At 40.0% G+C, this 13,730-nt stretch overlaps 2 protein-coding genes across 7 annotated transcripts in view; one reads left to right on the top strand and one right to left on the bottom strand.

Annotated features, from left to right (window-relative positions):
* The window catches only part of phlpp2 (PH domain and leucine rich repeat protein phosphatase 2), a 35,877-nt gene extending 27,726 nt beyond the window's left edge, over window positions 1-8,151 (top strand). For all 6 annotated transcript variants that reach the window (XM_069693491.1, XM_069693489.1, XM_069693490.1 and 3 more), the window contains 6 exons: window positions 112-274; window positions 371-501; window positions 674-787; window positions 1,563-1,757; window positions 1,882-2,113; window positions 2,258-8,151. In XM_069693491.1, the coding sequence (XP_069549592.1) occupies window positions 112-274; window positions 371-501; window positions 674-787; window positions 1,563-1,757; window positions 1,882-2,113; window positions 2,258-3,544 (2,122 nt within the window). In that variant the 3' untranslated portion in view covers window positions 3,545-8,151. The remainder of the gene's footprint in view (window positions 1-111; window positions 275-370; window positions 502-673; window positions 788-1,562; window positions 1,758-1,881; window positions 2,114-2,257) is intronic.
* Window positions 8,152-9,438: 1,287 nt separating this feature from the next.
* Window positions 9,439-12,475, bottom strand: marveld3 (MARVEL domain containing 3). The gene is made up of 4 exons (XM_069693368.1): window positions 12,395-12,475; window positions 11,718-11,980; window positions 11,441-11,538; window positions 9,439-10,766 (listed from the first exon to the last, which is right to left on the bottom strand). The coding sequence occupies exons 2-4, from the start codon at window positions 11,972-11,974 to the stop codon at window positions 10,156-10,158; spliced, it is 966 nt and encodes a 321-aa protein (XP_069549469.1). The 5' UTR covers window positions 11,975-11,980; window positions 12,395-12,475; the 3' UTR covers window positions 9,439-10,155.
* Between the last annotated feature and the right edge of the window lie 1,255 nt (window positions 12,476-13,730).

Here is a 13,730-nt window from a genome sequence, read left to right as displayed (position 1 = left end):
AGGTACATACCATGCCTTATGTTTTGTTTTCCTATAATTTAATTATGTTTCAGGGTTCTGCTTGCTCGGCTCATCTGAGTATTTTAATTTTTAATGTTTGTGTGTTTTTAGTAAGCTGAGTAAGCTGGAACTGCTGGAGGAGCTCAATTTAAGTGGCAACAAGCTTAAGACTATCCCTTCCACTGTGTCCAGCTGTAAGAGACTGCACACCCTCATAGCACACTCGAATCACATTACTGTCTTCCCAGAGATCCTCAACCTGCCCGAGATCAAGGTCAGACTGGTTCTGGTTTTATATGCATCACCTGACCAGAGTGCATTTGATTACCTTCGGCATGTTTCAGCTCGTGTGTGTTTTGTTCGTCTTTAGCTCGTAGATCTCAGCTGCAATGAGCTGACTGAGATCCAGTTACCTGATTCCCTGCCTTCCACTCTGCAAGAGCTGGACCTGACTGGCAACAGCAGCCTGATTCTGGAACACAAAACCCTCAATCTTTTCAGGTAAGTCACAGGACCCAGACCAGTTTCAAATAGTTGCAGGTAACTCACTGCAGTTTTTCAAACATAAAACATAAGCACCAACACCCTTACACTCAACTCTGTAGCAATGTATGCAGTATATACAGTACGCTACTCTACAGTGCCTTCTTTTATATTTGTTCTCCTTTTATAGTCATATCACCACCTTGAAATTTGACCAGAAATCTACCACGACAGCAGGAGACTCGCTGAATGCCTCGACTCCATGGAACCACGGTTTCTCTGAAATGAGCGGCCAAAGGAACAAGTGTGTACTGCTTTCTGTTTTTTCTTTGTTTGTTGGCAAACATGAACAGTTAAAATTTACCTAACTGATTACAGTATTTATTTAAACTGCTGCTGACATATAAATGAAATAACTAGTGTGTAAATATATATATCTATAGATCTATATATAGATCTATATATAGATATATACTGTGCATTTTATATTTATATATATATATATATTTTTTTTTACTGCTATTTACTGCTATTTTATTGCTTTTCTATTATTCTATTATTATCTTATTGCTTCTGTATGCTGCTGTAGTGAAAAAAATTTCCCCTCGGGGATTAATAAAGTAACTACCTAACCTAACCTAACCTAAAGAAATCCATGCTTGTTGACACGAGTATTTGTTCATGTCAAATAGTGTCTCTGCTCAGCCAGTGGAGATGCTTTGTCTTGTATTCTCTCATTTGGTCTGTCTTCTGTTAAGCACAAAAATACTCTTCAATGCATTGGATATATTGTCCATCTGTCTTTTTGTATATTGCTGTACAAACTCAGAGCAGGCGTCTACCAATGACTCGGTGTGTGCAACAAATCCTATTTGCGTCACTGTTTGAGAACCCAGGATACCTGGCTAATCCCCCAGGGTCAAGGCCACCACAGGGGCCCACACAGCAGTGTCTGTTATCAGCTGTCACCCCATGCTGTTCCCCTGCAGTGTTACATACTGAAGTATGTATGAGCTTCACCTCCATGTGGGAGGTGCAGAGTCATCTGGTTGTTAACCTGGCTCTATTGTTGGGGACAGGTTGTGTGTGTCTGTGCTGGCTGTAGACCGCTTTGGAGACAACGTGGAAGCGTGCTACGGTATCTTCGATGGAGACCGCAACGAGGAGGTGCCTCGACTGTTGCAGTGCACCATGGGAGATGTGCTGTGCGAGGAACTGCAGCACTGCAGCGTTGACATGGTGTATATGTGCAACACTTTCCTCACCTCACACCGGTAAGACACATTTTTAAACTGTTTTAAAACCTTTTTTTTGGGACTTGTAGATATACAGTAAATATAATAAAATGGCACTCCTACTGCAAACAGTGATAATGGTAGCTTTGTTTTTGTGGGACAGAAAACTAGGTATGGCTGGCCAGAAACTGGGTGCCTCTGCGTTGCTGTGTTATATCCATCGGGAGACGTCAGATCCAGGAGGCTACTTTAGTCTTACTGTGGCCAACGTGGGCACCTGCCAAGCTGTGCTGTGCCGGGATGGACGACCTGTACCTCTTTCTAAGGTTTACAGCTTGGAGAACTGCACTGAGGAGATGGAGAGGGTTAAACTCAGTAAAGCCATCATTACAGAGGTAACATAGCTTATAAGCATGTTGGGTTCCTGTAGAGGCCATTATGTATAACTTTTGATGTCGTTATAATATACGGATTCATATTCAGATGTGTAAATATCATTAAGCTATACACTCATCTACATTTCTAATGGTGTTTTATAGGATAACAAAGTGAGTGGAGTGACATGCTGCTCTCGCCTGTTGGGCTGCTCTTATCTGTCTCCCTGGGTGCTTCCAAAGCCCTGGGTGCACACTGTGCCACTCTGTCCCCAGGATGAGTTCTTGATCCTGGGGAATCGAGCCTTGTTTGAACGGGTGTCCTACCAGGAGGCCGTGTGCACCGTGCAGGCTGTACAGGATCCACGCGCCGCTGCCAAGAAGCTGTGTTCACTCGCCCAGAGTTATGGTTGCAAGGACAACATTGGGGCTCTGGTGGTGTCTCTGCATATTGGTGAGGACAGCTGTACTTGTGAGCCACCGGTCTCCACCACTGAACCACGGGGTCCCCCGCCTGCCCCTGTGCCTGTGTCTGTAACCCCAGGCCCCAGTGAGCCTGTTAACATTTCATCCAGCGGTGGTATTGTCACAGAGTTCAGCAGTGAGACGTCAGCTTCGGAGGTGGGCAGTGAGGCGGGGTCCACTGCTTCAGATGAACACCCATCCTCTGGCCCTGCGTCCCGCCCAGAGAGACGCTGTAGCCTGCACCCTGCCACTACTCTGTGTGGGATCATGGTGCCAGGCTCAGCTGGGGCAGGAACCCACCCGGGCCTATTCCAGCGGCAGCCGTCCTCTGCTACATTCTCAAGTAACCAGTCTGACAATGGCTTGGACAGTGATGATGAAGCTCCGCTTGAGGGTGTTATCTCCAACGGTAGCAAATTGGAAGTGGAGGTAGACATTCACTGTTGTGCTTTCCAACTACGATCAGGGGCCCCCGAGAGCCCCAAAGACTTGGACCTTGAAAAGCAAGGCTCTGACTATCTCAATGGTAAAATGCGCAGACAGAACAGTGTAGTGGTTTCTGCTACAAACGGCTGCCTGCTCGCTGTATGTGGGAGAGAGATTGCTGACCTGAAAAAGTCTCCTTCCACATGCAGCCTGTTTGGTAAGAAGCTGTCCAATGGCTCTGTGGTTGTGCCCGAGGACAGTCATAATCTTATTGAAGTTGCCCTCGAGGCTCCTAAGAAAAAGTCCGGCTACTTTACTGCCCCAGCTCAGCAGGATCCAGAGGATCAGCTGATTGTACCTCCTAGTCTGGAGCAGGAAGTGAGGGAGCAGCTCAGAAGCCATGGCCCTCTCCTGTCAGGCCCCTCTGCACCATCCACACCCACCACCTTAAAAGATCCTGTGTGGGATCATCCACACCCCCCTGCATTTGCCTCCAACCTGGTCCCAGGTCCAGGCCCGACTCCCATCCTACAGCAGGAGGTCTATGATACGGCTCTCTAGAGGGGGAACACAGCACAGTGCCATGTGGCAGCAATTCTGTGATTGTGCCATTCCAGGGGGAGAGAATTTTCTCATCGATGTGGGATACTGCTGTTCAAGTTGCCATTAAGAACTTTTGTGAGGACAAACCTGTGGGACCTTGACAGTCATTAAGGGATGCTGTGCCATTGATGTGAGGTAAAAAAAAAAAAAAAAAAAAAAAAAAGGAGCACGGTCTGAGCATCCAAGAGAAGCGGGGCAAACAAAGATTCCAGTTCATAACACGCCGTTATGAAAAGGAGAGCTGGCTATCAGACAAAACCAAGCCTGACCTGACATGGGATACCTCTTGTGTTTGAACATGTCAGCAGCATTTCCCTTTACTTGGAAAGTCAAGCAATCTGGAGGGTGTGTAAGAGATCATGTCAAATCTCCTCTCCAGGGGCTCCGTGGTCTCTCAGGTCCTCGAGAGAAGCCCTGTGACTGAAACTTGAAAAAGTGCCTACTACAGACAACACAGCCTAGAGTTGCCCAAAGTCCGGGCTGTGTTTAGAGATGTGAGCTTGTTAGTTTAAATTTGGAGCAGCGACAGTGTCTCCAAGAGACCAGCACTGGCACAGCTTTTGCTTTCCTCCTCTACCTGTGGCTTACAAAGGAAATTAGACAGTATAAATGCTTCTAAGACACGCAGGACTAAAAGAAAAAATAACTGCATTTAAATTGCCAGAAATGTTGGTTTTTATTTTTAACATTCCCACACAATATGTAAGGAATATTCTATATAGGATAAATCAGTTCTATACAATATAGCACACACTCACAACTAGCAGCCGGCTGATGATGTGCGCTTGAGCTGCTGACGTCAAGATTGAGTGGTATTGCTATTTAGAGCAATACAATATCAAAGTTATTCGATTGTACAGAGCTGATGTGTTGTAGAATTCAAAACTCCTAACAGTATAATCCGTAACAGTGCATGATCAAATGATCTACTTAAAAACTACATTCATAGGAAAATAAAAGGTTACTTTAAATTTAGTCAGTTTCATGAGCATTGAATAGTGGACTTCAGACTCAGGATATTTGGAAATCATCTAATTTCAGCCATTTGAACAAACCAGTCAGAGCACCAAATTGAAGTATTACATGGTGTACTGTCAAGAGATGAGGGATATAAACAGTATTTGTCTGTACTGTATATTTGGAAATATCCACGCTGGAACTAAGATTGTACATTTTTCAAACTGCAGAGGCTGTTAACCTTTTAGATTTGTGAACATCAGTCCATGTCCCTGCAGGCAGATTTGATCATCGACATTTTTACATCTCAGCAGATCTTTTTTCAGTTTAGCTTTCCAATGCATTACCCATACAACCAGGTGATGTTCGGGGGGGGGGGGGGGGAAAGGGGTTGTTTTGGCCCATTTTAAACTGAACTGAAATCCTGTTGTCTCGTATTATGCAAGATTTGGTCTGTGCACACAAAGTGTCACAAACACAGAAATTTGGGACACAGAAACAAATGATTTTGTGCTATAAATTGATGTATAGCTCCCTTTTTCACAAACACATACTTGCTATTTTCTGGTCATTGGGCAATGACCAATTCTTTAGAACTCAGCTCACAGAATTCATATCAAAAATACTATGAGCACAGCCGCAGTATAAGGTACTGCGATAAGAACACACCAGTTCAGTCCCTTTTTAGAAGAGTAAGTAATTATTTTTGTTCAGCAGATGTCATTAGTTTGTTCTTTTGATACATGGAGGACCAGTCATATTTATCTTGGCAAAAACTGCATTATTATTTGAATTATCAGGTCAATATTATGCAGTTATTATCTAGTCCAGAGCCTCCCCACATTGTGCCAAAAGACAAATCAGCTCTGTAGGGTTGCAGTGGTTATAAGAAGGCCAAAGTTGAGTAATTGCCATCATCAGTGGTTACTGCACCGAATACATATTTCAGATATATATTTTTGGTTGCCACTCAGAGTTGTTGATGATGCAGTTTTGGGATTCCATAGCTGTTGCATAGCTGGACCTTTTATTGTTCCCTTTTAGCCTTAAAGTAACACTACTGTGCATTGTTTGTTTCATCCCACTCATGTTCTGTTAGTGACAGAGGTCTTCAGCTCTGAGCGTCTTCTTTTCTTTGCTCCACATGAACGAGTGAGAAGTCAGTGATGAAGCCTTAAATGATGTGTGAGTGTGAATGTTTTCTTGTTTGCTAGGTGTGTGTCTCTTGAAAAAAATAAACACTGTTAAAAGCACTTTGTACATAGAAAACAATGATATCCAGATTTATGTATATTTGAGTTTAGCCTATGAGATATTGATTGAACATAGGGATTATTGTGGTTTCCCTCAAGCCAGCACATCACCTGCTATCTAACAAAACACTGACAATGAAAATGAGGCTAATGTAACGTGCCATAATGGCAGTTAATTGACAACATTCATTTTTGATGTGTTTTTAAAATGACAAATGTTTCTTATTTAATTAAATGCATTTTTGTTTGCTCTCAATATCATTAGATTATTTCACAATATCTTAAATTACATTTAAATATTCACCAGGAACACCACAAACAGCATAAGATACGTTAGCTAACTATTCTAACACTATCTTTGAACGTCATTTTTGCTCTATTGAAATATAAACTGTGGAAATGAGGAAATACAGTTAATGTGCATGTGTTCCAATATTTATATCCATTGCTTATATTTGCTTAAAACATTGTGCTGATTGAATCCTGACTATCTACCACATGTGGAAATGGTTATTGAAATCCTCCAAAGAATTGACATGTAATGAGAACATTAATGTAAGATAATAATTTGAGGTGCTGCTATTGTGCTTATTATTCAGAATTTATTATTATTTAACACTTTTAACAATACATTTTTGATGTGTTGTTCTGAAATTAGAAATGGGACAACAGATTTTATGGCAACGCCAATAATTTAGTTCTTGTCACTTTATTGATCAGGCCGTGCAGTGTCTGAGAGGCCAAACACATGGGACTCTCTGGTTGAGACGGAGCCCACACTTTCACAATCAGAACCTGCACATGGTGTCAGACATCTGGACTGATGGCAGTGAAGCATTGATCGGTGCTGCAGGTCCAGGGGGAGCTAAAACAGATTATGATTGAAAATAATATTGGTACATATCTGAAATGATAGTGGTGATCACAACAGACTATGGGACTTCCCTTGTAAAGTATGCAAAGTGTCAACTCATTGTATATAGACGTGTATATAAGAGCTTCATTTTTCCATCACCTAAAACTAAAAGAGTCTTATTTCTCAATGTGTCTGGTGTGTGCGCATGTGTGTGTATGATGCATGTAGGGGCTGTGTTCGTCAGTTGCATCACTCTTATTATTTTGTGAGCCCTTCCTGTGACTCATTGGCAGTGTAGTTTTATTGGTAATTGCCAAATCAGACTGAGACTGCATTGCACTGCTGCACATCAAACCAACTGATCCATTTTTATACAGTTGTACCCTCATTCATTGTACATTCATTCTGTGTCTCTTGGTTGATGCCACATATTCACCCACTGTCCTGTCCACTATACATGTCCAACTTGAAGTATATTTGAATAATGATCCATCAGTAGACTAATCAGTGTGCATGTACATATGCAGACTGTATGCACAAATACAGGAAGAGGGAGCACAGGGTACTTGCATTGACTTAGAAATATTCCCTTTAATTCTTTACTGGAAGGGATTCAGTAGTACAGTACTCACAAATCCCCCCATACACCAAAGTAGAGGGTTGTACATTTGAGTAGGCTAGTGTCAGTGTTTTTTTTTTTTTTTTTAAACTGCTGATTGATTTAATAACTGTAAGGGAACCTTTTCTCTTTGCACAACTTAACAAGCTCCCTGTACAACTGTTGCAAATGTCTGTGTTTGTGTGTAGTTCAAAGCTTTAGTGCACACATACAGTAAGTGTATGCATGCTTGTGTGAATAATGAATTGACTGTAATTGTGTGTGAATAGTGAATGAAACTGATCGAAGATGCTCCAGTTGTTTAACATGTGACCAAAGTAGCCATTGTTTAAATCTCACGATTCCTTTCTGTATATTATTTTCAAGAAATGCTTGAATATTTTTTTCTCAATGCCAAGAAGCTGATGTTTATTTTTGTACTTCATTGTTTCATGCAAATTTATATTTCCCTCTCCGCTACAGAATTTAAAGTGACTGGGATTCTTCAGAAAACTGTCACTCATTACGGTACTATTGAAGGTACTAACTATAAACTGTATAATGGTGAAAGCATGCCCTAAATATAAGTCAACATACAAAAACATACAAATTGTGATTTTATTTATACAAAATGGAGCATATCTAATGTTTTTAGGTTTTTATTCTAGCATGCAGATTACTGCTAAAATTTAGTTTTATGTTTAATTATAAGAAGATTTAATACTTAGGCACAGAACTAACAATGAGCACTTTTGCTGTTTGACAGAATTATGCTCCCTTGAACTTAGAGTGGAAGATGGTCGTTATTTTAATTTTAAATGCTGCTATCATTAGTTTTCAAATCAACTGTTTTTTTTTAATTAACTATAAGCCAAGTAGCAATAAAACTTTTTATTGTAAATTGTGTTGTCCCGTGTCCATTCTACTCAGTTTTTATGATATCATACCAATAATCATCAGTACAAGCTATAATGTCTGCTGTTTGATTTGTCATTAATCTATAAATCCTTAATTCTAATGAAATGGGAGGTTATATGGTTTTCAAAGATGTTTCTGTTTGTTTATGGTCAGCTATGAACAAAGCCTTTTAAAACAGCAGAAGAAAGTTTCAACTGGAGACACACAATACTGAGAAATGGGCTGACAACAAATGTGCCAGCTTTATTAAGCCGATACACATCGGAGGAAATACAGCGTGACTTCGATTCAACACAGAGAAATAAAAAAGTGTCTCCGTTGACGTGCTGCTGCAGCGGTGTGATGCTGTTTGAAGCACCGGAGGTTGTTGTGGGTTTTTCATGTAAAGTGTGATCTCTGACTTCAGGCACAACACGTTTCGGCAGATATTTCACAAAAAAAGGCTTTTTTTCATAAGGGGTTTGTTTCTTATAAAAGGCTACAGGGCTTTTAGTTAGAAAAATACAGGAAGTGTTGCGTTTCTATGGACCTGTAATGCAAAACTGAAAACACAAACGGTAGCGCATCAGAAGGATTAATGAACAATTTGACTGATCCATTTGTTTTTATTGGCCCTCTTGAATGAAACACGCTTTGGATCTTCCAACAGATCAAATATGTACATGAATTTCAACCGGATCAAGTAAACTGAAAACTGTATTTGCTCATTTCGATAAATTAGTGGCGGAGAGTCGCTCCGGCAGCAGAGTCATTTCACAGTTCCTGTTGGCGGTGCGAAGACAAACAGCAAAAAGCCTTATAACCTATTGAGTTCTGGGGGAAACTCTGCGGGGGTCGTTCCCCTCAAAGTCCTTAGAACTGTTTGGTCCAGGGATCAGAAGAAACCGAGACTACTACTGTGGAGTTATGTGCAATAATGTTTCATGTGTGTAAATTCCTATAAACAGCAGTGCCATCTATTGGTGAAGCTCAGAATAACATCCTAAAACTCCAGTAAAATGGTTGACAAATTCTGAGGAGAAATAAGCTTCAATGTGACAAAACGTCTTGTTTCAATGTTATTTTTTTTTTCTTGCAACTGATATTGGATCAAAGTCAGGAACAAAGTCGGACTCTTTTTCATACATTTCAAGTTCAGTCTAAACAAGTTTAAGTTACTGTAGCTCACTGAAGAAGCCGTCACAAGTTCTGCTCAGGAATGCAGTGGATATTTTTAGGCTTTTATCAGTTTCAAAGTATGCAGATGAAGACAAAAAAATAAATTCCAAGTCATTAGACAAAGTTAAACCATGTTAAAAGCAACTTTCTTTTGATGCAAAAAAGACAGCTGACGGTTAATGTATTTTCCTTTTCAGAGACATTTAGTTTCATGAAGTCAACACCGTCAAATCCAAACCCCTTTTAGTATTGAGATTAAACTCTCAGGATTAGCAATCAACATCTAAAGGGGGCACATGAAGATATCTCTGGTTGAGTCCTGTGGGGACTGTAGCTGGGTGATCATATCAGACAGTCTCATCCTGAAAGTGACGGGCAAAGGCTGATATTATTTGTTGCAAGTTGGATTTTTTTTTTTGCCTTAAACCGACTCCTACAAAAAAAAAAAATCAAGAGATATTATCCAGGTGCTTTTGTGTCATTTAAACTCTTCCTCTATCTGCTTTTTAATTTCCAGGTTTTTTTTTTCCAGCACAAACGTAATAAAAAATTACTATTAAAAAATAAACAATGTACCATTTCAGGACTTTATTATAACTCCAAATTCATCAAAAACGTAACAGACGAAGTAAACAGGCTTGTAAGAGTTAAAAGTGGTAGGAATTTATAAATGATTAAAAAAATACAAATAAAAACTATCAAAGCATAGAAAATGGATAAAAATCTATGCACAGGTCACATTAAAAAGTGTGAATACAAAACTTTTTCTTGTCAAAGGGATTTCTACTGAAGTCCCACTTTTGTTCAAATATGTTCGAGAAAATCCATCTTAAAAATGATTGTCCTCGTTTGTCCTTTGCTTCTTTAGCTCTTGCACTGACCTGAAAGCTCTGACGGCTAACACTGCACCAAAGATGAAAACAAACACTCCCAGCACCCCAAACAGTCCTCCTGCGATATCTGTACCATGCAACTGGCACTCAAAGCCCTTGTGCCCTTTGCTCTTGTACATCTGCTCTCTCTCTGTACAGATGGGATTGTTGTAGGTTTCCTGCAGTTTAATAAAGTAGAAGGCCAGTGCTGGGATGTAACCCAGGCCTATCAGGAAATTCAACAGAGCTTCCACCAGCAGCACAAGGGGCCAACGGAAAGGGACTCTGAAAATCCCCAGGGCCAGCATGGCACAAGCGTAGATCATTAAAACCCCACCACAGGCCATGGTGAAGATGTATGGTGGCCGCTTAAGCTGATGGAACAGCTGGTCTAGCTCCTTCACCCTGTCTGCATCGGCTCCAGTGAAAGCATTCGCTCCACCAAAGTGATAATAGTAGATCCCACCGAGGCTGGCCAGGTCACGGTAACCTCCATTGTTGCTGTATGGCACTCCGGCACAGATTATGATAAGAAGATTCACAAACAGCTCCATAATCTGGCAGAGACCTGCAGGATAAACACATTATTCACATGAATGTATAGCAACATGAAGCAGTGAGACAAAAGATGATGCAAAGAATCAGGGTGAAATTTACATCTTTATAGCAAAAATGCCAGCTGATCACAGTTTCTCTGATTAGTGGAAATACTTCTTTTAAAATAAATAAATAAATAAATAATATATATATATATATATAAATAAAACAATAAACTGTTATAGTTTCCAAACTAAATATCTGTGGATTTTAGACTTTTGCCTGGACATCTGATGAAAACCAAACCGAGGGAAAAGTGTGATGGGTGTTTTCTATGGTTTTCTTACATTTTATATACAAAATGATTAATCACTTAATAGAGAAAACAATCAGCAGATTATTTGTCAAAGAATACATTTGTGCAACCTCACATGTAGATAAACAGTAAAAAAAAATCCCTGGTTTTGTTCCAATTCAGCACTTAAAAAAAGCACATATTGTCATGGTGTATTATCACATTGAGGCAAAGTTTGACCGTCTACACTCAGCTTTTCAATTACTGTGCACTGTTAATCTGCACCTAAAAATGTTATTACATTATTACAATATATTTAAGGTGAATCTTAATAAATTCAAGAAATTGTGAACTATGACAAGTACGCATTTAATAGTTCATGGAAGAAGTTGAAAAATAAATATACTTGCCTCTATAGGTTAAGAGGTATCTGAAATTGTAAAGAGCTGGTCTGTGTTGTTGCTCATAATACTCTCTTTCAGAGTGATACGTTGAAGTCTCTCTGGACCTATGAAGACAACATCATTGTTTTCAGTGGGATAAAATTAAATATGTCTTCAAAGTGTGTAATTTCCATACAAATATAAAGAAAAATGTCGCATAACAGTGCCAAAGGTGGTCCTCGGTCTGTGTGGAAGACATAACAGTGAGTGCAGGGGTGTTTATAGAAACTACATGATCTCTCACAGTCTCGAGGGCCCTTCATTGTCGTGGTCTCTGTAGGCAGGTGACTCAGTGTGAGAGGCAGTTGTCATGTCCCTCTGTCTGCTTTCTTTGGCCCTCCTGTCACCAGCAGAGCCTCTCTCATCCACATCTCTTGGCTTTTGGTGGCGGCCTTGGTTATCATCCCGTGAGTGGTGCCCACTGTGTGAATAGTGCTTATCCCTGCTCTTGTAATCTGCATACGCGTCACTCCTTGAATGGTGTCTTCCCCTCTCTGGCATCTTTCTCTGTCGACAGAAGAAGATTATGGACATGAATCTTATTACGGACTCTGATAAATAAAGTGATTGTATCTCTGTACAAGTGGAGATACAAGCCACTGAACACAGTAAAGCGGCATGGAGGATTATTTAATAAAGATTAACGGCTGGGTGATATAATGAACTAGTAGAGCCAAAGGTGGTATGAAATATGAGTTTGATTTAAGTTAAAACGAATATTGCAAATTATATGACCTTATTTCAACATGGGGGCCCATAACATAGCCTATTTTTTTTAAGTGCCTCATTGTTCGTAGCAACACACCTGTCTTCCTATAGTTGCAAAGTTGATTCCTGAATAGATGTCTCTATGTTTTTATGTAGCCTATACCAGCGAAATGTTTGTAGGCGCAAACATAACATACAATTATGGTTTCCTACCTTTGAATTCTGTATTCAGCGTTGTCTTGTTTTCGTTTACGCCGAGAAAATGACAATCCACCTTTCCCAGCTTCCTGTTTGAGATTTTCTTTTTCACTCACCTGTTTCGCCACGCCCACTGCCCGTGGAATTTCTCTCGAGCTGGCTTCAGTTTTGGATGCACAGTTGATATGGTGTAATATTGTATTTTATTATATTTATAATGCAAGTATTGTGTTATATAGACTTGTGTTTATGACTGAATTGAATTAGACAGCATTTTGTTCAGTGTTGTTTGATTAAAAAAAAAAAAAAAATGTAGGTGCTGCAGCTTCACCTATACGATTCATTAAAAACTGGATAAAGTAATTATTTTATTTGAAACAATTGTTTTTAATCTCTTCAACTTCAAAAAGCCTAAATTTGAGTTTAAATCCCCAACCAGGACGAGGGCAGAAAGGCGCACGCGGTCACGCTTCCATCAAAAGCGCGTGGTATTAGTCCGCGACATTAGTTTCAGCATTTCCGCCGAATCATAGATACATTTCAATATAAATGTCACCAACAACATGTGACTGTTCTTGTGGTCATGCCGACTTCCACACCTTTTATTTACACGGGGCAGATACTGCTACATGGAGCTGTATTCACGCAAGTCATAAAGAAGATATAATATTCATTTTAAAGAAAGCCGATTATCTATCTGGCTGTGATTAGCTCAAACACCAATCCACTGAGAGTATAAATGTCCCCCCACTTTCTTCAAAGTTAACGTTACTTTAAGAACCTACCAATGAATGATCAGCGATCATAATTATCCCTGACTGAGTGGCGCTAAACTGAATGAAGCAGATTAACTCCCATCCTTTGAATTGCCCTTGCAGCATTGTGGCATAGCAGGTAACTGGCCCATAGTGTCAGGACTGCATGGGCCCCACAAGCTTTGGGTTCCACTGACTTAAGCTGATCTAATTTTTGTTTGTTTGTAAATATGTCCATTTAATTAAGAACATGTCAATGGCTACAAAAAGTCAGTTGAAACATTCAGATTCAGCTTTTTACCCAATCTTAAAGCCATGTCTTCAGGAAGGGACACCGTGTCAAACTGTGATTATTTTATGTTTATAAAAAAAAAGTTAAATTAAATAATGTGATTAATCAAACTCCCACATAACAAATCCCACAGCTTCACAGTTGCTGTGCTCATTGTGTGAAAGTGAAGCCCTAAATAGCCTATAATGTGATAATAACCGTAGGTACGTTGATATGTGTTGTCACTAGGTACATGAACTCAAACACAAACACCCGAGTACAAGTTCAAGGCACTTCTGCTTTTGATACTTTTAGTACATTTTGC

This window comes from Brachyistius frenatus, unplaced genomic scaffold (assembly GCF_029030835.1).
Source record: "Brachyistius frenatus isolate BFR_SWC_R1_liver_20210118 unplaced genomic scaffold, ASM2903083v1 Contig_15, whole genome shotgun sequence".
Lineage (NCBI taxonomy): Eukaryota > Metazoa > Chordata > Actinopteri > Embiotocidae > Brachyistius > Brachyistius frenatus.
This window is presented reverse-complemented; position numbering and strand designations above follow the sequence as displayed.

Excerpts from the sequence above, each read along its gene's own strand:
- marveld3 (XM_069693368.1), bottom strand. The coding sequence starts at position 11,974 with ATGCCAGAGAGGGGAAGACACCATTCAAGGAGTGACGCGTATGCAGAT. Across the intron at positions 11,539-11,717 it reads AATGAAGGGCCCTCGAGACT|GTCCAGAGAGACTTCAACGT; the intron begins GTGAGAGATCAT and ends TTGTCTTCATAG. Across the intron at positions 10,767-11,440 it reads ATACCTCTTAACCTATAGAG|GTCTCTGCCAGATTATGGAG; the intron begins GCAAGTATATTT and ends TTTATCCTGCAG.